This window comes from Anarhichas minor, unplaced genomic scaffold, assembly GCF_050575085.1.
Source record: "Anarhichas minor isolate MPS153535 unplaced genomic scaffold, ASM5057508v1 ptg000045l, whole genome shotgun sequence".
NCBI lineage: Eukaryota > Metazoa > Chordata > Actinopteri > Perciformes > Anarhichadidae > Anarhichas > Anarhichas minor.
Genome location: NW_027466491.1, coordinates 3,281,220 through 3,305,232, shown reverse-complemented (window position 1 = coordinate 3,305,232; position 24,013 = coordinate 3,281,220). Strand labels below are relative to the sequence as shown.

At 41.5% G+C, this 24,013-nt stretch overlaps 1 protein-coding gene across 1 annotated transcript in view; it reads right to left on the bottom strand.

Moving 5' to 3' along the window:
* grm8a (glutamate receptor, metabotropic 8a) overlaps positions 1-24,013 on the bottom strand; it is a 185,157-nt gene that overhangs the window by 43,554 nt on the left and 117,590 nt on the right. The window contains exons 3-6 of the mRNA XM_076111791.1: positions 23,132-23,267; positions 22,510-22,664; positions 20,234-20,371; positions 5,758-5,961 (exon numbers count right to left, since the gene is read on the bottom strand). Coding sequence (XP_075967906.1) covers positions 5,758-5,961; positions 20,234-20,371; positions 22,510-22,664; positions 23,132-23,267 — 633 coding nt within the window. The remainder of the gene's footprint in view (positions 1-5,757; positions 5,962-20,233; positions 20,372-22,509; positions 22,665-23,131; positions 23,268-24,013) is intronic.

Below are 24,013 nucleotides of genomic sequence, written 5' to 3'. Positions count from 1 at the left end.
TCTAATGCCACACAATATAACATTTATCGTTCTCATTGTTTTCTCCCAGTTTCTTTCTTCTCAGGGTCATGATGCCCTGGTAAAGTGTGAGATATATCTCATTCAGCACATCTTCTCTGTGTCTCTCCATCTCTTCCCTTTTAATTTTACTCAGCTATAGTCCTCAACTTGCATGGTTGCATGCTTCTATTCCACTCTTACTAGGACCATCCTTTGTTTCCTTGCCACATGAAGGCATGGTAGAGGACTTTTCACATCTGTGTTCCTTCTATCCTTAGCTGTTAGTAGCAAAGCTGATCTTGCTTCTATCTCTCTTCGCCAACACAAAGCCAGATGTCCATCTTTTTTTGCTCCATGTATGTCCTCTGATTCTCTTTCCCTTCCACCTGCACCACACCCTCCTCTCTTCTTCACATGGTCTTCCCTCCATCTCCCTCCTAGGTCATCTCCACTCCCATAAGCCCCTCTGTCCCCTTCGTTCCCTCTTCCTCTCTCCATCATTAATGCCTGGTCCAAGTTCGTCATCTTCAAGCAAAGTTACTCCTCTAGTGCCGTCTCCCTGTGTGTCTCTCTGAGGTCATTATGAGTTCATTATCCCCTACTTCTCTTTTTCCCTGAGGTTGTGCAGGCAGGTACAGAGTTCATCATCTCCCCTCTAATTAGTGCAAGACGGTTCCCATGGTGAAGTCCATCTTGTCTCCCAGCAGGAGATATAACCTGGCAGTGATAACCTCACAATCAGAGTATTTAATTGCATGAACACACACACACACACACACACACACACACACACACACACACACACACACACACACACACACACACACACACACACACACACACACACACACACACACACACACACACACACACACACACACACACACACACACACACACTTGTGTGGAGGACAAAGCTCTCCTGTTCTGACTTTGCTTACCAACCCATCCAAAACGTTACACACGATATTACAATTATAAAGGGAAATCAAGATCACAAACGGTACCCTTGTGTGCAATTCCATCAGCTGACATCGCACTACACTAAAGAGCAGGCAAGGAAGTAAGAAGTGGTCTTTGATTTGTTAGGACTTACAAATGGGACTTGTATTTAGGGGGACTTTAACTTCAGATCAAATGACCAAATCATGACAACTAATTGTAAACTTGTCCAAGGTGTCTGTCCGACACTGAAACATGCGTAGGGATCTAAAATGCAAAAGCTAAGTGGTTTCAGAAAAATAGATACATTACACTCAACTCTATAAGAAATGCATACACCACAAAAATGTGACAATCCTTAAGAAAGGGGTAAATAATTTGAAAAAGGCTTACTAAATGAAGTGATGAGTCAATGCATTGATGGAGTAGGAGTGGTAGGAGAGAGGAAGAGAACACAAGAGCAGACTGAGCCTGACAGGAAGCTAAGAAGACGAGGGAAGAGAGGGATGGTGAAAGGCAGACAATAGAGAGGACGATGCAGCAAAAGGAGGCAGCGAGTGAAGGACAGAGACAAGAAAGAAAGAAACACGAAAAGGATAGCACAGCAACAAGAGAGTAAAAGAGTGATGGGGCAATAAACATTAGCAATGGCTGTGCTTGAAAAGCTACTTTGGGATGTACTAACGACCAACAAAGCCAGGGGAATGTGAATAGGCCAAGTTAAACCGCGTGGGCGACCGCAACGTGTGTGTGTGTGTGTGTGTGTGTGTGTGTGTGTGTGTGTGTGTTGGTTAGACAAGACAAGCATCTGAACCAGACTGAGCTACCGTTCCAAACAACAAAAGTATATTCCATCAAATCATACACTTGTTACGAACAACACAAACACACACATTGATGAAATTGTCAATCAGAGAAGGACAAGTCGTGACTGCTGAGACCAAATTAATTAGCGAAGCTGGGGTGTCTACGTCATCGTTTTCAAAAGGTCTACGTTTCCACTGTCCACACTATGAGGTAACCCCGGAGTTCTCAAACTTACCTTTCTTCGGTAGCGCTTCTAAACTCCTTCGTTTCCGTTGCTCTAATGTAGCCTTACATTTGGATTCCATAGCTCATGAAGGCCTTGGTGTGTGCGCATTAGTTTCTGCATACTTTTGATGTGCCCGCTTGTGTGTGTGTTGCGTTGGATAACGCAATAAACTCACTCGACATACAAAAGCTGGACAGCACCGTGTGCCATTGCTGCTCCAGGGTTCATTTCCTCATTGTTAGTCGTACTTGCTCTGTAATGCACCAGCCTCCGTTTTTTTTTTAAGGTAAGATATTATTTTGAAAACTCGCTGTATGAAGATATATTTTTTTCGATATTTAATATTCAAATATGTTTTTTCATTGCATATTTTGCCTTGTACAATTTTCTAACGGAAATGGGGAAAACGCAGCTTCATGTGCATGCATCACTGTTCGCATAAATGATTGAATGCTGAATGATACCTCTGCACAATATGCCAACTTTTTGAATTTTCACGATTTATCAAAATTAGTGAGCTATAACTATGACTGTTAACCATATTACATGAAGAGGAGGACGTCTTAGGGATACCAATCTTGTTCGAGGGGATGTCCATCTTGAAATTCCAAAGGGTTAAGCACCTCCTAATAATCACTGCCTAATTACTTGGTAGTCACTTGCCAAATGTCCATATTGCTTTCCTGCACCTCCCTTCCCTTTCTTGTCACTCTCGCCCTGGTAGGTTTCACTTTGTATGTTAAGTTGTCTTGAACCCAACAGGAAAACAATCATTGCCCTAATGACCTGAAATGATCCTCTCCCTCTCACTCAGTCCTGTTCTCTTTATGTAGCTTCTCGAAAGGTGTACTTTTATGGATCCATAAAAAAGAGCAGAGATAAAGAGAATCCATGATCCAGAAACTATAACTTATTCTCTCCCTCTCTCTTTATGTGCCACACACACACACACACACACACACACACACACACACACACACACACACACACACACACACACACACACACACACACACACACACACACACACACACACACACACACACACACACACACACACACACACACACACACACACACACACACAGAGAGAGATATAACTACCTCCATCTTTGCCCCTTTTCTTCTTTAGTGTTATCAATGTCATGTCGACCCTAAACAGGTCGATAACAAAACTACTTTTAATTGGAACACACATATACACCCAGGCATTAACGCATGAACACAAATAAAGCAGCGGGCTTAAAAGCTTTAAATCTTGCAGGCTGCTGTCGATGTAAACAAACCAGATGCGAGTAACTGCAACAAAGAGCCACCCAGCAAACCCTTTATCTGTCCATTAGAGAGGCCTTTTAAACTTTTTCATTCTTGCATTCTTGCATCTTTTATGTTTTAGACATTTCGATTTGCTTGATTTAAACAGGCATGCAAACTCAATCAAACAAACAAAAAGAAAAGTTCTGGATGAAACTATAAATACATTGAAGATATCATTAATGTTTCCATGTAGACTAGCACATCCCTTGCTTCTCTCCTCCCGTTAATGAAAAACAATCTAGATTCAATTTCAGAACAATCTTCATTTTCTGAGCAAAATACTTTAAAATAAATTGTATACAAACAACTGGATGAATATCTTTCAATTTACAATAGATAGAATACCAAACTGGTTTCTGAGCCAATCGCAGCACAGAAACAGCTCTTATTAAAGTAATCAATGACCTTAAGATAAACATTGGACTCAGAGATTTTCAATTTAAATATTGCTTGATCTTACTGCTGTCCTTGACATGGTCGATCGTGACATTTCAATTCAACGGCTCCATGTTACAGGCGGTTTAGAAGACCTCTGTTTTTAACTGGTTTCCGTCCTACTTAAAGGACACAAGCTTTTTTTTGTTTCCTTCGTAGTTTTAAATCTGCAGAAACAAAAATGCTCCATGGGGTTTCACAAGGGTCAGTTCTTCAATCTGCACATGCTTCTGCTTTGCGTTATAAAGAAACACAATATACAGTATCATACTACTCATACGCTGATGACATGCAGCTGTACATTTCCCTTTCCTCTGATGATCTCAGTCCTGTTTGCAACTGTATAAATGATTTTAATTGCTGGATGTCCACACACTTTCTTTACAGCTGAATACAGAAAAAACGGACGACGGTAGTTGGTCCTAAAAGTCAGAAGAAAATAATTTACATTTGGCATCTGTCTCTAAAATACAGTGACCAAGTTAGAAATCTTGGCCTTATTTCGGATAGTGACCTCAATTTAAAAAATTGCATTACCAATATCACCCGAACAGCATTTTACCACTTAAAAAAAATGAATCAAAACTTAGAGCATTCATATTTAGAGCATTCTTATTTATCTCATGCAGGTTAGACTACTGCTATGCTTTATTTGCAGGATTATCCAAAAATTCAAAATTTAGTAGCAAGACTTTTTACACGTACATGGAATATTCAACACATTACTCCAGTACTGAAATCACGTCACTGGCTCCGTGTACAATTCAAAATTACCCTCAAAATCCTGTGGTCCTGCCCTCTGGAAAAAGCTGCCTGATGACATGAGGTCCGTCACATCTGTGTCCGCATTCAACTCACAACTTTCCTATTGTCCCAGACTATCTGGAACTTTCTGCAGAGCTATCTTAAGGTGTCACAGGCATATGAAACATATATATAATGCAAGGTGCCTGTTCGATGACTTCAGCATCAAACCTATCGTTTTCGCTCAATCTAATCTAGTTTTTTTATGTTCTCTCAAAATACTGCCTGAGACAGTTGCGGTAGGGCAACTTTCAGTAAGAGAGAAGGTTTTAGTGATTCATAGGGGTGTAAAGTTGTTGACCTTGTGGTTATGGGGGGATTTCTCTACCCTCTAGGCCAGCTATATAGAGAACACACCTGAGCACAAACCTGCTGTCGCAGTATGATACATGCAATCGATGCCTGTCTGTGAATTGGTTTTCGACACTCCTGGCGATGACAGACAGAGATAGCACCAGGTAACAACAAGCACCGACACATATTTTGCTGACATTCCTGCCACTGACAAATTCATGCAATTTCAATTGTGCCTCTAAAACTAAATCAGACTAAAGCATTCCTGTAATCTCACAATGAGACTCCCTTGCTTTCATTCTCCCGAACCCATATGTATTCCGCACAGTCCTTGACAGAATAACACAGGAAATGAAAAGGAGACAGAAAAGCAGGTACCGGCGCATCGGGGAGAAAAATGGATTAATAAGAGAATATTCAAATGAGGCGTCTGATATTATTTAGAACGGAATTATAAATGTCTTTCACCCACTTAATTTTGTCGACATTGGAGGAAGTCATGGAGAGAAAGGAAATTAAATATTGAGCACTACAGGTTCAAAGTGATACGAGACCACATACGCAAAAATATAAGCCGATAATACATCTGGGGGAAAGCAGTGAGATTAATGAATTTTGACAGAGAAAAGAATGCCATACGGCATGTTTTTATGATAAGGATAAGCCAAATTAGAGGCAGAATTGGGCTTAGCTTGTTAAAAGTTTGAGCTGAATCAGTCAACTCAAGGTGGATAAAGATTACAGGACGACTGAGCAATGTCTCAGCATTTGACGGCTGTAATTTGTTCTTTTTTAACTGAAGGCGTAACACAGCCTAATTATTGCTAACGTGGCAAGAGTCAATTTTTGCTTTGTAAAATGTTCTGCTAGCTGTGTGTGAGTCTGCGTGAGTATGCATGCATGTCTGCATATGTCTCCAGGGGTAGAACTCACCGTTGAAGTTGACAGCACGAATGTAGCTGAGCAGCTCTTTGCCGTCGATGCTGCCGGCCATGCGCGGGCAGAGGCCCGGGTATCCGTAGCAGAGCTCCCGGTGCATGCGATGCAGAGCATGGGCTATGGCGTACACCGCATCCATCACGAACTGAACCTTCCCCTCTTGCTCATAACTGGAATCACGACCAACTTTTTCTAAGCCTGTTCGGGAAGGAGAGAGAGAGAGTGGTTGGAAGGGAAAATAAGTGAAATAAAAAGACATGCGTCATTGCTGTGGGAGCCGTTTTTGAATTTAAGTTGCGATCAGGGCAGGGAACTCTGTCCAGGACATCAAACAGTCCAGCTACAGTGTGTGTTCCAGGACTGTGCAGCATGTACAGCATAAATAATGTCTGCAATGTGAACAATCGAGCAACGACAAACAATTACAGATAGAGACCAAAGTAGGAGAAAGTGAAAAAGATGAAAAAAAAGAGATGAAAGGAAGTCAAATTGGGGTGAAGCGACAACAAACTTTAAAGGGTTAAACGGCAGGAAAAGGGAAATGAAACAGGAAAAAGTACTTGTGTAATACAGGTTGAGCATCAGGACAGGTAGCAGGGCACTCAGCCTGACAATGACAAATAACGCCTCTCAGTCCATTCTCACCCTGGTAGCAAAGTTGCAGAAAAGAGAACACCACGTTCTTTACATCTTATGAACCGCTGATAATGGCATTTCCTTGTAAGAGAGAGGTAAGAAAGTGCTCAGAGAAGACAAAATATACTTCATCCTCTTTCTGACCCATGTAGCGTGACAATATGTTGAGGGCTATTTGTATTCAATTCTACACAATTAACCGGAATTGTAATGTTTTTTTTGTTACGTGCAACATTTAAATGCTCTCTCGTGTGTTTCTCCTGTGTTGCTGTTTTTTTTCTAAAGCTATGTGGTTTATCTCATTACTGCAGCCTAATTAATTACTGCAGAATCATGTTTAAGCTCATCAATTGGCGATACAACAAATGTATTGGCCTTCATGCTTGTGGGCATGCACAGTGAACATGCATATAGTACACATAGAGTATATGCACACAGACACACACGCGAATAACCTCCTAGTTGCAATTTATTGAGAGGGTTTTATGCAACAACTCATTAGCACGACGAGCTAATGAAAAAAAGAATGATGCATTAGGGTGGAAATAAGCAATTGATCGCGACATTCATTTCTGTTTTTCATGAAAAAAGTTTAAGGAGTGGAACTGCATATGAAGTCCAAACATTGTAAATTCATTATTTTCCCTTTTTCTCCTCATATTGCTTCAACTCCTTCAATTTCTGAATATATATTTTTGTTGTTGCTTGTGTTTCTATCCCTACTTCTTATTTCTGCCGTATTCTCCTCCTCCCTCTTGTTCACTTGTTCCCCTCTCCAGTCCCTCTGTGTGTCATTTTCTCTCATATTGCCTCTTTCTGCCCTTCTCTCTACTGTCTCTCTCCCCCCCACCCCCCCTCACTGCCTTTGCTGAGGATTCACCCATTTCTTACAAGTAGCAGTCACCTTCAGGCAACACCAACTGAATAAAAACCCGTCTGGGCTAAGTTGAATTAACAATACCAGAGGCTCCTTAATCAATATGAGAATCCATAAGGACTTAATGGGGTCCTGAGAATGAAATCCAATCCACAGTTATAGATGGCTGTCGGGTCGTTTTGTATGCATGTCTGTATTCGTGTTTGTTGTTGGCGGTGACTGGTGTATGTGTGAGAGCCACAGTGGGAAGTGTGTCAGCTGATCACCGAGTTTGACTAATCATCGCCTCTCAATACCTGGATAACAGAATTGTTCAGTAAATATGACAAGGCCACGTGTGTGTATGTGGAGGGAAGGAAGGCAGACAGAAAATGAATGTGTGTATGTGGAGCAGAAAAACAAGAAAGAGGGATAGAGCGATAGAACTAGCAGAGGAAAGAACAACTTTCTCTCTCTCTCTCTCTCTCTCTCAATGAAGAGCTTTTATTCAGCCACACACACTCACATTACTGTCTCTGTCACCCTGATGTTCAATCCTGCACGGGGTTAACACAGCACTTATTCTGCTGCAGCACCATGCTTGCCATTCCTGTTTGCACTCCCGGTGCCTAGTGAAGCCACATTGTTCTAAACCGAAGCGCAACTCCTTCGAAGCCCGTCCACAGATTTTGTGGCCACACATTACTGGCTGGAACTTCAGTAGCTGGTCATACTGAGGCAATACAGTATTGATTTCATGAGCGCACGCTCATGAAATCCACGGGCCGTGCTTTGAGCCCGATGCACACGGCAAACACTACCTGCTTAAGGCAGCAGACTGAGGCTGCGGGTCAACAACCCCTTAAGTCGTGTCCAAGCACCAGGCATGAATAAACAACTTGCTGCTCATCAGAGTTGTCCAGCATGTTGTTTTGTGTATCACTGCCTTTAATTAAGTTTTCATTATAAAACCAGCTGCAGAAATCGCAGTAACCTTTGTTTCTCCAGGGAATACTTGCACCTCTTGGCCAACAACAACACACATTCACACCTCAGTAGTCGCTAAGAGACGGGAGAGCTTATGAAATTCTGGCCACACCTATAGTTTTCTAACACCACAGCCAAATATATATTTGATTGTCTTTATTTCCTATCAGTGACCAACAAACTGTATGGTGTAAAATGACCTTTACCTCACATGAATCTCTCAGTTTTTTATTCTGATTGTAAAATGTAGCACATTGCCATTTTTCGTCTCTCTAAAACACATTTCAAACCACAACATTTGAATGGTGTGAGGCTGATACATGTCAAACAATACCACTGAGGCCTAAAAGTTTTCGAGAGGTTGAAACGTCTTGTTGTGCCCTGGGGGTTACTCTAGTAGCAGCCTCAGTAATGTGATTGATGCTGCTATAAGCCCAGTCAAAACCCTCTGTGAAGCAGGGGTGAGAGGAATGCTTTACTGGACCAACCGCTGCATCTGGTGGAAACAAAAACCAATAGAGAAGTGCAGCAAGGTGAAGCTAATGCAATTAACTAACTGGAGAACTGCCTTGATGGATCCAATTGGGAGTCAATTTACTGCTCTTGTCACTAATCTCAGGGCCACCGCCGCCACATTCGATGAATGTAGATTTAACATTCAACAAAGAGTTCATGGAAGTCGACACTCGGATATGTTCCAGCACTTTAATCTAAGCCCGGCACCAATTTAAATAGTACAGATCAACCGTTTAAGCTATAGGCTCAAACAATTTAATTGTGCACTGTGTAGATTAAAGCATTTAAACATATTTGCCCGTCTTTTATCCCTCCGAGGGTGAAGTTATTTTATTCACTGCAAGCAAGATGTATGCCGAATGTATTTTTTGGGAATGAAGCCTCTTTTATCTGAGACTTTCTTGTGGCATCCGATCTCAAAAGCAACTTGTTTCTCTAAGCATATCTCATAATAAGGCATATGACTTTTGATTGTTTTGCACTGAAATTGAGATGAAAAGATGCCAGAAGTCTGCTTTTCTACCGAGACTCTTTAGCGTCCAATACGAACGCAGTTAACTTTAATATGCTTATTGCCATATGGCTTATTGTCATAAACACAAACAACTGTGCATGCACACACTCGCATCAACATTGGCTTATTACGTGGCTGCAATCTCTAAGACTACTTGAATGATAATACTGCATTTAACAATGTGGATTCAAGCACTGGGTAATTGGTCATTTGTGCCACATAAACTAGAAAGCAATATATACAGTATTAGTGTCTGAAGACAGTCCATTTTGAAACATCTCTATACCGTCTCAATCAACAAAAGGCCCTTGAGTTGGCTGTCTAATGTACAATTAATTATTATTATTATTATTGTATAATTACAGAGCTAATTACTAGTCAGTAAATAAAGCTAAACAAGACAGTAATTAGTAAATACACAGCCACGTACCTTTAGATATCACATGGTTGGCACTAATGTGATACTGTACCCAAAATCAATCTTTCGATCATTAAACCTATGCCAATACATGTAGCTCTACCTCTCTGCATGATCTACATAGTAATGGTCCGCAATCCTCGTAATATCTGGTGTAACTGCTACAGTTCTGGTGATGTTTTGATGACAGGGAGTCACACACTACAAGATCTGTCACCATGAATAATCCCAGATCTCCAAACTACGTCACAGTCGTAAGTCATGCTTGCTGATGTTTGCTATTTCCACTATGTAGATCAGTCACTGTGTCACTGTTTGTTCATGCAAACATCCAAACCCTAGGCGCAGCAACGTCAATTTAGGTCCATGTTGCAAATGCAACACACAGCACACACACACACACACACACACCTCTGCTCAGGTTTCCCCTCAACCCGAGTCTGGCCCTCTCATTGGGTGTAGCTCCCTGACAGACTCCCCACGACGGGTCTGGGTTATTTAGCATGCTAGATATCTGTGTCGGGCGCTGGAGAGCAGATTTGCGAGCACAGAGCCGACGCCGGTTTGCTTCTGATCTGGGTCTTTTGTCGGGGAGATCCAAAAACTGTCATCAAGTGGAAAATCGGGGGCTAAAGTCATGTAGTGTGAAAAAGCCATTAGTGATTGCACTTTTCAAAATCTTGCCAATGAGAGGGGAGCATACTTTGGTAAAAACGTGTTAATGAAGGTTACAAGCTGCTACAGATTCAAGGAACTAGAACTTGGATGTCCAATTAAGGGCAACTCTAGATTAGACTGAAACTAACATTTCTCTTTACGTGAGGAGAGAACTGGAGAGTTTATGCTTTCCACATGGCATCGGATAATTATATCAATCGAGGAATATTGATAGAAGAGTTTGTCTTGCCTTTTTAAGCTGACCCATAAATATCAGATTACTGATTGCACTCAGTATTCGTAACCAGACTCGTGACCTCATTACATTAGAGCCAACGTGTATTGCTCGCCTTGCTCAGCCTCTTTTTTACCGAAGCATCAGTATGCGCATGTGTGTGCGTTCAACGCTTGTGCATGCTTCCATTCAGAGAAAAAAAAAAGTACGACAAAGTGTTACACTTTGAGCCCATAGATCAACGTGTCATGAGATAATGAGAATTCCTCTACGCTGTGAAACGCGATGTGAAACGACACAATGCATCATTAATCAGCATATCGCAAGAAAATGCAATCTTGCCCTGAGACAGTTATACGACTGGTGCTGTTTTGAGCGGCGCTAACTCGGAGAGCACTACCGTCTCTGTTTCCTGGGATTGCGTCAGGTGGTTTAACCGGAGATAGGGGTGCGTGTGTGTCTGAGTGTGTGTGTGTGTGTGTGTGTGTGTGAACAGTACAACGCTATGGAGCTTTTATTGGATTTGTCCGCCCATTGTCTGCAGCCAGTAACAGCTTGTTAGATCAATGAAGTGGCCGCAAATCTATTCATTTCATCTCTGCGCATAATATGTGTGTGAGCAGGTGCAAAATAAAGAGACATCCATAACAGAGTCTTTAATATGCGAGTGTAATATATGTGGAGTGGTGCAGTCTTGCTTTGGTGCGTGTGTGTCCCTGTGTGAAAACGAGACAAAAGTGAAATAGATAAAGCAGGGATACAGGAGTTGAGACACAGACACAGATGGATGGACAACATGGTTGTGTGTTAATATGCACCCTGTTTGACATTACACTCTATTCCCTTTTTCAGCCAGCCTCTTCTAAATTAAATTCAGTCTTCCTGCTCTGCGTTAATGACATCAGAGACCACAGGCAGCTTGGTTTGGTTGGCGGCTTGGTGAGGAAGGATTTGCATTGAAAATTCTGGAGAAAAAAAAAAAAAAAAAGACTCCGAGAGGCAGAAGTAGAGATGAAAAGTAACTTTCATGTTTCATAAAAAGATCTGCAAACCAAAAAAAGCTCAACGAAGACGCAATCATCTCCATATCTGCCTCAGAGTCATTTTCTGCGGTTGAGTATTTGTTCTTGTTGCATCGACGTGCAGGCCGGGTGCTGTGATCTGCTTCTAGATCAATATAAAAGGCGTTACTCATCTTAGCTTTATCTAATAAAAGCCACAGGAAGCTTTGTTCAAAAAATGATTTCATGATGAAAGTTCAATTTGAAATTGAGACAATCTGCCATTTGAACATCATGACACCTGCCGTTACAAATTGTGTGGTTGCAGTAAAACTTTAACCTTCTAAAGTCTCTAGATGACAAAAGATATGAGTTTTACAGCCGGTACTTTATGAAGACATCTTTGAAGATGAAGTCGTGGTGGTATTTTTTATCATTATTCATAATTGATGCTGCATTTTTGAAACAGACCTCTTGAAATATCTCTTAAACGACGTGAGATCCCACTTGAATAATCGAGCCTGGCACTTCAACATCAATGCAGAGGTGGAGGTGCTGTGACTCACTCTGGTAAGAATATCAGGATTACTGGAGACAACACCAATCCAAATGTAACTTTAAGAGTACTGTAGATGTGAAAATTCCTTATTTTAATGTACTAACTGCCAGATGAAGTCAATGAGTGGAATTGGTCTTTCGGACATTGAACTAGTTTCTTCAAGGACCAATGCATCTTTGTTTGCACATGTAATGTATCCATCCAAGGATGATTTGTTTAAGGGTGCATATGTATTTCCATCAGTTGTCTACAGTATTTATTTGACCCTGAGATGGTTGTGCATGTTTGGACTGATTTGCTGCATGACTAATATATAAAAGTACAAAAAAAAAGAAAGAAGAATTGCTGTGAGGCAGCTGTCTTTCAAGTGTTCGTTGTGGGAATTCCTCACAAGACTTTGAATCTTGAATGCATGAACTAAGTCCCTGCACATACCTGTATTACAACACAATAACAATGTAACTTTGATACAACTTTAAAGTTAACAAAATGTTCACGAGAACAAAGATTTCTCAAGTCGAGGCAAGTTGCTTTTTTTAATTGTAAGTGAAATAACTTTCTGTCAATCATCTATTACTTCCCTTTATTTATCCATCTAAAAGCATATGCTTTGGGAAATGATTGAACACAGTGTTTTACTGTTAAAAGCAGAGTACTCATGCGCCATCGTGATGTTAGGTTAAACCAACACTTTAGCCCCAAAAAACTTAAAGACATGCCCCGCATCTCCCGGTTCATTTGGCAGGTGGCTCAATAATGAGATTGATGCCAGTGGAACCACTGAACCATGCACTCCAATGCCTTTTCTAGTGAAGCCAGTGCTGTCTGTGTCTAATACAAACACAAACCAACGCATTAAGGCGGTTGAGGTGAGACTGATGCAAGAATGCTGACTGGCTAACTGCCTTGATGGATGCCTTCACGGACCAGTGTGCCAGCCAGGTTTTACACAGAGGGTGATTGATAGACTAATGATTTGGACAAGCTTCTTAATTAAACATCAATTAGGAACACATATTTAATTCTCTCCTTTTCTCCCGAATATTTTCACCCTTTTCTCAGGTGCGCTCACAAACATATTATACACAAACATTTATATTCCGTTTTATGCAGATGAGATAAATTTGGAAATAATTAAGTGAGGAAATGTTATATATAATCCTCAGGATGATGCAAACTCATGTCAGATGGTGATGAATCCATTTACATAAAGGTGGCTTGATTAGCTTTTCTCTCATTAATCAAACATGTCATGAAATACGTTAGGGATGACTGCTGGATATGAAAATGCTGCCGCATCATAATTCAAAGACATACCACGAAGCGTGGACACGTGACCATGTGCCCACAAGAAACATACACATCCACACCACACGTGCAGAGTTCTCTTGTTATAAACACACTGGTCTGGCTCTGAGCTATAGCTTCAGGGCTAATCTGCTGAGAAAGAAATGAATAACCAATAGGAAATGAGCATCAGACAGGAATTCTGCTCTACAGGACTTGACAAGAGAGCACTGAAGCCAAAGGTTATGTCAATACGCTGCTCACAAATACCAGTCATTATTACTGATGGAACTTATGGCAAGCTTACACAAACAAGAGTTGTAATAATGCTTCTGCCTTCTTCTCCTCTTTCATCTCCTCCCGTTCTGTCCTCAGACTGTCAGACTGCACAGAGAATGTTCTCTGCTTCGTAAAGAGCAATTCAACGCAGAACACATCTTTTCAAGAGTAATGTGACGCCTCAGACATATGTGGCTAATATATATTACATCTCTACATTACCACTAATATATATTACTGCTGATAGTACAGCTGATATAAATTATTCGTTCGTCATTATTCATATTGTGCTGAATCACTGTCCTGGCACAACTCGCCTCTGCTCGCAAGCTCTCGGTCTGCCTTCAAACTTCTTTTATTTTCCTTCTGTCGGTCCATTCCTCTCTTAATCTCTCTCCTGCACAGCTTTCAGACAAACAAATAAACATAAATTTTTGTTTTGTGTCGCTGAGGGAATGTGTGTTTTATGTCAGCGGGCCCCCCCCCGTCTTCCCACTCTTGAACAAGCATATATATATATACACACACACCCCGGATGGAACAAAAACAGACACAAGTGAAGGCAGAGAAAGAGCGCAAGAAACTGGATCAAACGTAAGAGAAATAAATAGAAGGTAAGTTTAATGGAAAGACGGTTGAGATGAATGAGAAACAAATGAAGCAACAGAATGAGGGAGAGGGAGAGAGGGAGAGAAGGGGAGAAGGGCGAGGTATGTGGCTGAGAAAAGAAAGGTATTGTTGAAGAGAGGACGAACCGTAAAATCACATTAGTAGAGCAACACTTGTTCTCTCGAACCGACAACAACCACTGCTCACAGAAATGTGTGAGTGCATGCACACACACACACACACACACACACACACACACACACACAGGGACCACTCAGGGATAAATGCGTGGACGGAGACACACACAAAATGCACACACATCTGGTGTTAAAATTACACATTTATGCATTAAATCCTTATATTTCTATCCATCGGTGCATTTCTAGTAGATATGCAACCGTTTGCAAGCAGATTTCCAATAACAACTTTAATTCAATGTCGTCTCTGCAGCTTCCTCGACTGCACCCGGCTGGTCAAAAAAGCAATTAATACCGCTTTAATTTCATTGTGTGCTGATTATTGATTAATTGTTCTAATCTATGCCGAGCTAAACATGTTAATTTAATTTGTGCATGTAATTTTGGGTGTGTATCCAGCATTTGCAGGTGTGTATCACTAACTGAGAGGTGTTTGACATGGCCACAGTGAACAGTGGGTCCCCTGAACCTGCTCAAGATGAATGTGTGTGTGTGTGTGTGACTCAACAGTGATAGATGAGCAGCTCAACACAGATTCTTTCAACCGCACAACACTACCTGCCTACCTGCCTGCGATAGCAACAAGCAGTCTGGCATGCACACGGATAAAAGTTTCTCACGTTACATGCATAATACAGAGCATAGATGTAAGACTGCATCTCACCAGTCACACATATGCACACAGAGTCACCTGACCACGTCTTCTACAAGAAGACTTCAATCTTGTGGAAAAATCATTTCACTGCAGCTAAATGACACGTCATCCCACATCCTGGAAACGAATGCTGCAAAGAGTCATCCAATTCTGTCTGTCGCCATCTCTGTCTCACACTCTGCAATCCGTCTGTCTGCGCCCCATCAATCTCTAATTGTCGATCTCCATCTGTGTTTGCCTCCATCTTTCAGTCTTGTTGGGCCCGGAGGCCTTTTCACAGGGGCGGGAACAGTTTATCCAGCCTGCGAGCCTAATAACTCTCCTTCCCCATCGACCTCGTTAGGATATGGTCTATTTCCAGCCAGCGAACATGTGTTTGTGCACGAGGGTAAACGTGTGCATGCTGAGCTAAGTCGGGATCTAATTAACTCCTGGAACTGAGTGAATCTCAAACAGATGCATCCATATATCCATACACGCATCACTGGTGTTGGATGAAGACTTCTAAAGTTTAGTTTCTTGCCGAGTAAGAACAGCGTCCTCGTGCTCAGAAAGCAAGTAAACTATCGCTTAGTAGCCCTTGGAAGATAATTTCACCATTAACAAACACTCTGTAATGCATTAATATTTCATATTAAACGAGGGAAATGTAAAGCTTCGTGCGCGCGTGTGTGTGTAGGCATTTGATAATCTTCTGTTTGCCTATTAAGAAGGATTGGAATTTTCAGCATAACCTTCATTAGGCAGCTGCAAGAGGAACTACAGTCCCGTGGTAATCTTGCTAATCAGGGAAAGTAGACCAGAGAGCTTTAACTATTATGATAGAATTGTTCTCATATAGAGTTTGCACTCTTTACACACATTGTTCACATTCTCACCTTGATGAGAGATTGCATCTCCCTGAGCTAATGGTAAACTATGCCTCACACTTTTCTCATAGGTGTGACCTCAAGTTAAATAAATATTTGCTGAGGCATATTATTTTTTTGTGACATTTTTTCCTTTACGTGAGCACACATTGTGGTGTAAAATAAACACTGAATATGTATTGTGGCCTACAGTCTGTTTGTCCATGTAATGTAATGTATGGAAGGATAAATATTGTTTGTCGACCAAATCTGCACCAATTAACATACACATTTTACCTGATGTGTTTGAAGCAAAGTGGTTCTGTATTGTTTGATGTGCTGTCCACTGCCTGTATCTGCACCATGTGTTTCCCCCCCATTCAGTGGGGTGAAAGGACCTCTGGCTGAGTGTTATTGGACCCATTAAACTCAGCATGCAAGACTAGATTCATCCATAATATGCAACGCAAGTGCAAACTATAAAGCTGCATAAAAGATACATCCTTACAAATAGCTTTGCAAATAGCTCTTCCCAGATAGCTAGCTCATCACAAATATTTCAGTGTAAGCATTGATGTAGAAGTCTGCTTTTATTCGCCACGTTTACATTGATGTAGAACAAATGATACGGCAGATTACTTTTTGTGACCATGTAAACGATCTAAGATATGACGAAGCACAAATCCACATGAGAACAAGTAAGACTGAGGGAGATAACTGTTGAATATTTACAGTGTTTGGTGCTTTGAATAATATACATACATCACGTTGTTTGACTATATCGATAGCGCGCTTTGTTTGTATGGAATATCTCAGTGTGTTCATGACAATGAAGCCATTTAGGTTTGATCTTGACAGAAGAGACAGAAGTAACATAAATAGTCAGAGAGACAGGGAGAGAAACAGTCAGACAGAGAGAAAGTTGACTCAAGATTGACAGTCAACAAAGTAAAGAGAGATCACAAAAGCCAAGAAAAAGGAAGATACAATGATGATATAATTCTCTAGAGAGCGACACAAGTCACAACCCATGAAGGAGAAAAAAAAACAACAGGCAACAGTGTAACGACCTTGTTTTCTGCTCGTACTGCACTTTAATTCCTCTGTGTGTACCTGAAGCTTATGGCTCCTGTCACAACCAATGCTAGTCACTGGTGGAATAGATCCACTGATGAGCCCAGGTCGAGAACTGTGTGAAACATGTGTACGTCCTGTGTGTGTGTGTATCTCTCTGTCAACCCTGTCCAAGTGTGTCTGTGTCCGTTCCAGAGCAAGGAAATGTAGGTTGCATAGAAGTAGGATATTATGATTTGAGAGATGAGTCAGAGTCACAGTGCAGCGAGTAAGACGGAGGCGCTGCTCCGCATTCGCTTTGTACGAGGAGCAGTGAACTCATCCATGCAGGAAACATCAGCGCAACAACCAATCACAATTCAGATCTGTCATGTATTTGATTCTATATTTGAAACTTTATGGTTTTAATCCCATTTTACTCCCATCAGGCGCAGATCCTGCTGACTTATTGTACTTGGGGAGCAGACCAGAGCAAAGCCAAACTCCATGAACCGTAAATTGCATTTTGACTTTCTTTAGCATCATTGTTAGCGCTGTTGTCATTTTTAGCATTGTTAGCTACAAGCCACTGGCTAGCCGTCGCCATGTTGAGAGCCGATACATACGCCCTCAATTTCCTGTGTAGCACCCTTTAACTCATAACAACTGTTTGACTTTGATGGACGAATTGAGAATACATATCTCAGTTAAGACAGTTCTTGAGAAGGTGCTAAATTTGACATTCAGCGAATTAATATAGCAGCAAACTACTATTTGTCATTTAAATATATATTTGAGTAATGGCTGCCTGAGCATAGAATAAAGATGTGTAGTGTAGTGTGGAGGCAGTCCCTCAATCATAGATATGCTCTGAATTTAGAGTTCAGTACCTTTAAAGAATAATATTATATTTCACTGAATATTCTGTGTCAGAGTTCAGGTTAGTGGATCAATACAAAAAAGGTACGTGTGTCTCGGAGAAAGAGAGAAAGACAGAGCTTGTATTATAAGTATATCCAGCAGCATCTTTATAACGACAAGGCAGGTGTGACTTAAAATATCAGGTCAAAGTATCACAGTAATTAACAGAGTGCTTGTGCACCCATTGGTGATTTTATCTGCAGCCACTGAGCATGTAAGTGTTTGTGAGCGTGTACAGTAGGTGTGTATGTAGGCTTATCTATGATCTGGTGTCTGCCTCAGTCAGCTTCCCCTCAGGCATCAGTTTTTACCTGACTGCATGCTTTCAACACAACAGTTTTATCCCGGTATCTGAGTTTTCCTGGCTGATGTGCATACGAGCATATCAACCACGCTTAAGGGAAAAAAGGCTTTTTACTAGACTCGGAGTGCCTTGGATTTTCTTTTGCTTTTGTGCCTTCTCTTCTTTTTATGGAAGATGAAATGATAGCGATGAAAGTTGATGTCATGTATATGTATGTAGCTGCAGTAATGACCATTACATATGTCTATGTACCACATTCCTGCATCCAAACATTATTGTTCAACCCCTCTTGCAGTTAATTTGCACTTGTTGACATTTGCTCTCTTTCTATTAGTCCATCTCTCAGCCCAATGAAATGCAATAATCACACCCATTTCCACATCCTCCCATCAGCTGTGTCACCATGGCGACCTTGAGCAGCAGGCTGCTGATTGGCTTCTGTGTTGATGATTTGGAGGTCGTGACCCCCAGCACTTGGAATTAATGGACTTTGTCGCACGAATACAGGCCAGGGCCCTCGACACATGCACGCCCACATACACAGATGCCACGGGTAGTAATAGATGGTCAATGGGAGTCGCAGACCTTACAAACCTAATTATGTGAATTAATGGCGGGTGTCAGCCTGGGGATACTCACTGTGACACACACACACACACACAAACATGCAGACTCAATCGCAGCAGCACGACGTCATACAGAACCTAAACCCGAAAGGCTTTATGTTCTTTCTCATGGACATACATGCATACAAAGTCCATTGGCCCTAGTGGCGTTTTTTGTGTTGCCAATGACAGCTGTAGGTACTTTGAAAGTGCACACACAGCCCTGTCTAGATCACATACACACACACATGTACACACAACCTAGGACACACCTGTAACTCATCATAGCAGTGCTTGGCCTTTGGTAAAAAATCAAAACAAGCTGCAGGCATTTTGATAGCAAAATGCAGGCCAAACCACACATATGATGAGCAACGCATATGCAAAAACTGACAACAAGAAGTGCCTATTACAGCACAAATACACACATACGCTATACACACACACACACACACACACACACGCACACACACACACACACACACACACACTCACTCCACGGAGGAGACTAAATTATCGTATATACAAGAACAGACTCCACAGATTATTTAATTTCTGTTTTAGCTTTTTGAGTACACAAACAATTGTTCTTGTTGAGCTGTATTGTTACTTGGAGTCTAACACTGAGGGTGATCTGATTTTTAAGAGTACTTACTAGAGCTTATTAGAGCCACCAGTGCTTCCTACCATCAAGATATATATATATATATGTGGTAAATCTGCACCGATTTTTGTGGGCTGGCCTAATTGGAAAATACCAGAACAACCGGTTGCTTTTTTGTGTGGACTCGTTTCTCTGGTGACTTCAATCTTGTGAAAAATTGCAGCTGCTGTTAAATGTCAGAGAAGGCTCACAGAACATAGTTTGGCGATTGCTTAAGCTGGAAGCTACATTAATGGGCATTGAAGCTCGTCCTTGATTTGCAGCAAACAAAACAAGGAGAACGGCACCGAGCAAGATGCAAAGGATCTGGTTGTTGTGGTGCTAGGATGAGAGAAGACCAATTAGAACTGACCACCTGCCTGATTTGTTAGAAGGTAAAACTATCAACCCTATTTGAGTTAAAACTCCTCTTCTCAAATTGGCAAATGATTTGTGATAGCCTGTTATGTAGTATAAAATCCCACTCCAGCTAGGAAAATGTGTATCTCTTTTGGTGTCTGTACTATGGAGCGATCCAAACAAATTCAACTGAATGCATTTGCTGAAATTGCTAGTTTGGGCAACCAGGCATTTTGAGTTTTTGTGGAATTCTTTTTTTTTTTTTAATTGGTGGAAACAATGGTGGAGACTAACTCATTAAAAGTCAAAAGAGAAAGTGTCGTGTCTTACCTGTGCATTTCTTCAGGCTGCCGGGTCGTTTACCATGCATACCCAGCTTACAGTTGAAGTTCTCCTCCCAGAATTCAGCAAACCAAACATTTCTTCTGTTGTTGGACAGCGAGCGGCTACGGAAATACCGGTCAAACGCTGTAAAAGACACAGACGAGTAAAAGTTTAAAAACCTAGATGAAGTTGTTCAACAGCAAGATCTTGTTTGATGGTGTAATGTGAGGAGAACACGAACGCATAAGTCCTGGACTAAAAAACTAGATGTTAATGGCGGTATAATAAAGCTTTGACTCCCAAAGACATATGTTATGAAAAGCCATCTCAAGAATGACTGAAGAGCCATTTCTGCAGAGCCATCCAGTTTGGGAGCGCCTATCAAATAATGAGGCCGAGAGCAAACACGTTAGAGCGAGCTTCCACTGTCTATGTTGGCTACTTGTCCAGTTTAATAAGCAGGAAACAGGGAAATACCTATTTCTCCACTCACAGAAATGAAAATATCAGAGAATGGCAGGCTGTGATAAAGAGATGTACAAAAGAAGAAAGAAATGAAAAGATAAAAACACTAATTATACTTGTACAACTAGTTCATACCATAATTAATTGGGAAAACAGCTTTTTACTTTGTTGTCTGAGAGGAAAATATGGCAAAACTGGATTTTAAGAAGATGTCTTTCTATTGTCATTTTGCTTTTATTAACATCATCAGTGGTGTGTTGGCTGCTTGAATACTGCATGAGTTATTTCTAGTTCCAATGTCCCTAAGGTATGCCCCGAGATGACTACAAAGAAGCATTTACACTTCACTAATAAAAAATAAAAAAAGGGGTCATTTCCAACACCACTGGGATTGCAGCTCAGGGCAACACAGTGCATGTGACGCAAACCATGGGGGATGGGTAAATCACCGGGGACTATCAGACTGACTTGGACAGCCTGTGCAATGCCAGACTCGCTCTAAAAGGTGACAAGAGCTGCCTTGATTAATCTCCTCTGCCGTCAGAGAAATTGGTCCTGTGTGCACCTGTGTAGCTCAATTGCCACTTAGACTGCAGTGGGAACAGTGGGTTCACTCACTGTGGAGCTCAACAGGCAGCAAATCTGGGATCACACGCTTCTCATCAAGATCACAGATATGATGCTCATGAAAAACAAAAAAAGCATTTGTGGTAATGTGAGGTTCTTTAAACGACATTCGGTTTAGGTCTCAAAGACAATTATCTCCACCAAGGGGCCAAATGTTTGGGGACCCTGGACTGTCTTACGGGCAGCAGTCCCTATGACTTAGATGACTGAGCAGCATCATATCCGGTTTGTTTATTCCGTACAAAAACCACAGTGTAAAAAACAACAAGTTGCAGATTTACTCCCAAAAGAGGTGGGAGAAACGATATGATGGAGAAGTTGACTTTCTTCTCCACATTAGAGATGAAAAAATATAACAGAATTTGGGTAAACTGGATTGAATGGAATAAATATGACAGTGTGTGTGAATCTGAGAATCCCTTGGCGCGAAGCGATTATAAGAATAATGCATTAGAGATGATTTAATATTTGGTGGATATTTGCTTATCTATCTCAATAAAAAAAAGAAAAAAAAGAAAATTACATTAGAGTTGAATCAACACCCCTCTGACTTTGTGTCAACATAAACTGATCATTTTAAGCTTCACAGAGGTAGAATCTATTACACGGTTATTGTACTGCATCACATTGTCAGGTGTACCTAACACATTGGTACAATTGCAGTGTATGCACTCCTCATTAATCCTGCGCTGGTTCCGTCTCACTCACAGCTCCTCTGTCTATTCTGAAGACCCTATAGAGCGTTGCCTTATGTTGACCAGCCAAAGCTGACTTTGATTCATTTAAACTTCTACATAGGCTCTTTCTCCCTCACTTTCACTTCATATCTTGCCCGTCTCTCTGTCCCTTCAGGAGTCAATTATCTAATAGGGAGCTCTGACAGGGAGCAGATGAGGATATCCTCCCTGGCCTAATGGCAAAAACGTGTTATCCACTGGGATCAAGAGTCAGGGAATGAGTGTATTTCACTGTCTGTTTCTGGTCTTTCCCCCTGTCCCCTTAAGTTGATCTATTAGACTTTCAACACACACGCACACAACGTCAGCTTCCTTTCCTTTGTCACACCTCCAGGTGTGAGGAAAGAGTCTCAAAGTTTTGTTCACCCATTAGATGTTGTGAGTTACCGACTGTATACGTTATGACATATGGTCATGGCGTCATTGTATGCATCTTTCTTCATACACTCTTACCAATTACAGACGCCCGTTTGGGAAGAATCGTGATGGCTCCCTCAGCCACTCTCTCCTGGCCAATCACAGGTGAGATTTTGGACCCCCAGCTGTCTGAGCCCACCCACAGGAAGTGACCAGTCTGGTTGTTCCTTTTAGCTGCATCCAGAACCCGTCTGTTTGAGAAGAGAGCAGAAGATGTAAGTGTTTGTGAAGGTTAGAAAAGAAGAACAAAATGGTCTCTGGCTGGATCCTGTTGCCCTGTTGAAGCCCCACCAAGACAGTGAAGTCCCTCTCCTCAGTAGCTGTACCATGCTCTAATAAACAGCATCGACTAATGATGAAGAGAAAACAAACAGGAAATAGGACAAGGACAATTCAGCTTAAAATGCATGTTGATGACGACTTTTACTTCTGTTATTATATCAGTACTTTTACATCAATGGTCTCATAACTGTCTTGAAGGAATAGTCAGTTTCTCATTATTGCTTTTAACTCAAAGTGGCACGTGGGTATATCTTTACGTCATTATTACAACGAAAACACAGCAGAATATGTCACTAGACCACATGTAAAAGTGAAGGCGGCAGAAAAACAATGAGCAGTGGCAGCGGAGGCGCATGTTTAAGTGCACAGCACGTACCGTATGTCGTCCTCATTAGCGAACATGATGACGGCCCTGGCATTGGAGGTCTCCAGCAGGCGTCTGATGATCTTGTCAAACTCCCCTAGCCTGGGCTCCCTGGGGATCTTCAAGGACTGGGCGATACACACACCACCTGGGAGACAGAAAGAGACAGAGAAAGAGGGACAGAATGAATCATCAATATTTTAGTCAATGATTTGCATTTCTTCATTTTGCATTCGTCACTCAAACGTAGTTGTTCTCCCTCGATTGGTTTGTTAAAATGTGTTCTGAACACTTCCTCTGGTGCATGCAAGTGATGTGACTTTACACTTCCAGCAGCGTCAGCACTTTGATTTAAGCATAGGAATAACTGGATGGTTAGTCTAACAGCAGCAGCCACCATCAAAAATTCAACTTCGGGGAATGCCAACGTACCACAGTAACAAGCAATAAGACAGGCATTATCTAAAATATATGAGGATCACATATTACCACATTAAACATGCATGCCAAAACACAGTGCGGAAAAAAGAGTCTGAGGTTTTGAGCGAGATGAGGCAAGTTATGGAGGAAGTACGGAGAAACAAGGTAGAACATGGCAGTTGGGGAAATAAGATAAGAGAGAAGGGGAGTAGGGGTGATGCAATGATGGACACAGAAAAAGAAAAGTAAGTTGTAGAAAAGGTAAAAAGAGTGGATGAGGGAGAGGAGGAGATAAGAATGATCAATGGTAAATAGACTTCTGACCACTCAAAGTGATTAACACAACACTTCATTCACACATCCTCATACTCTGATGCCTGGGGCTATCCTGACCATCAGGACTGAACTAATTCTTATTCACACCCATTCATACACCGATGGCACATCCAATTGGGAGCAATTTGGGGTTCAGTA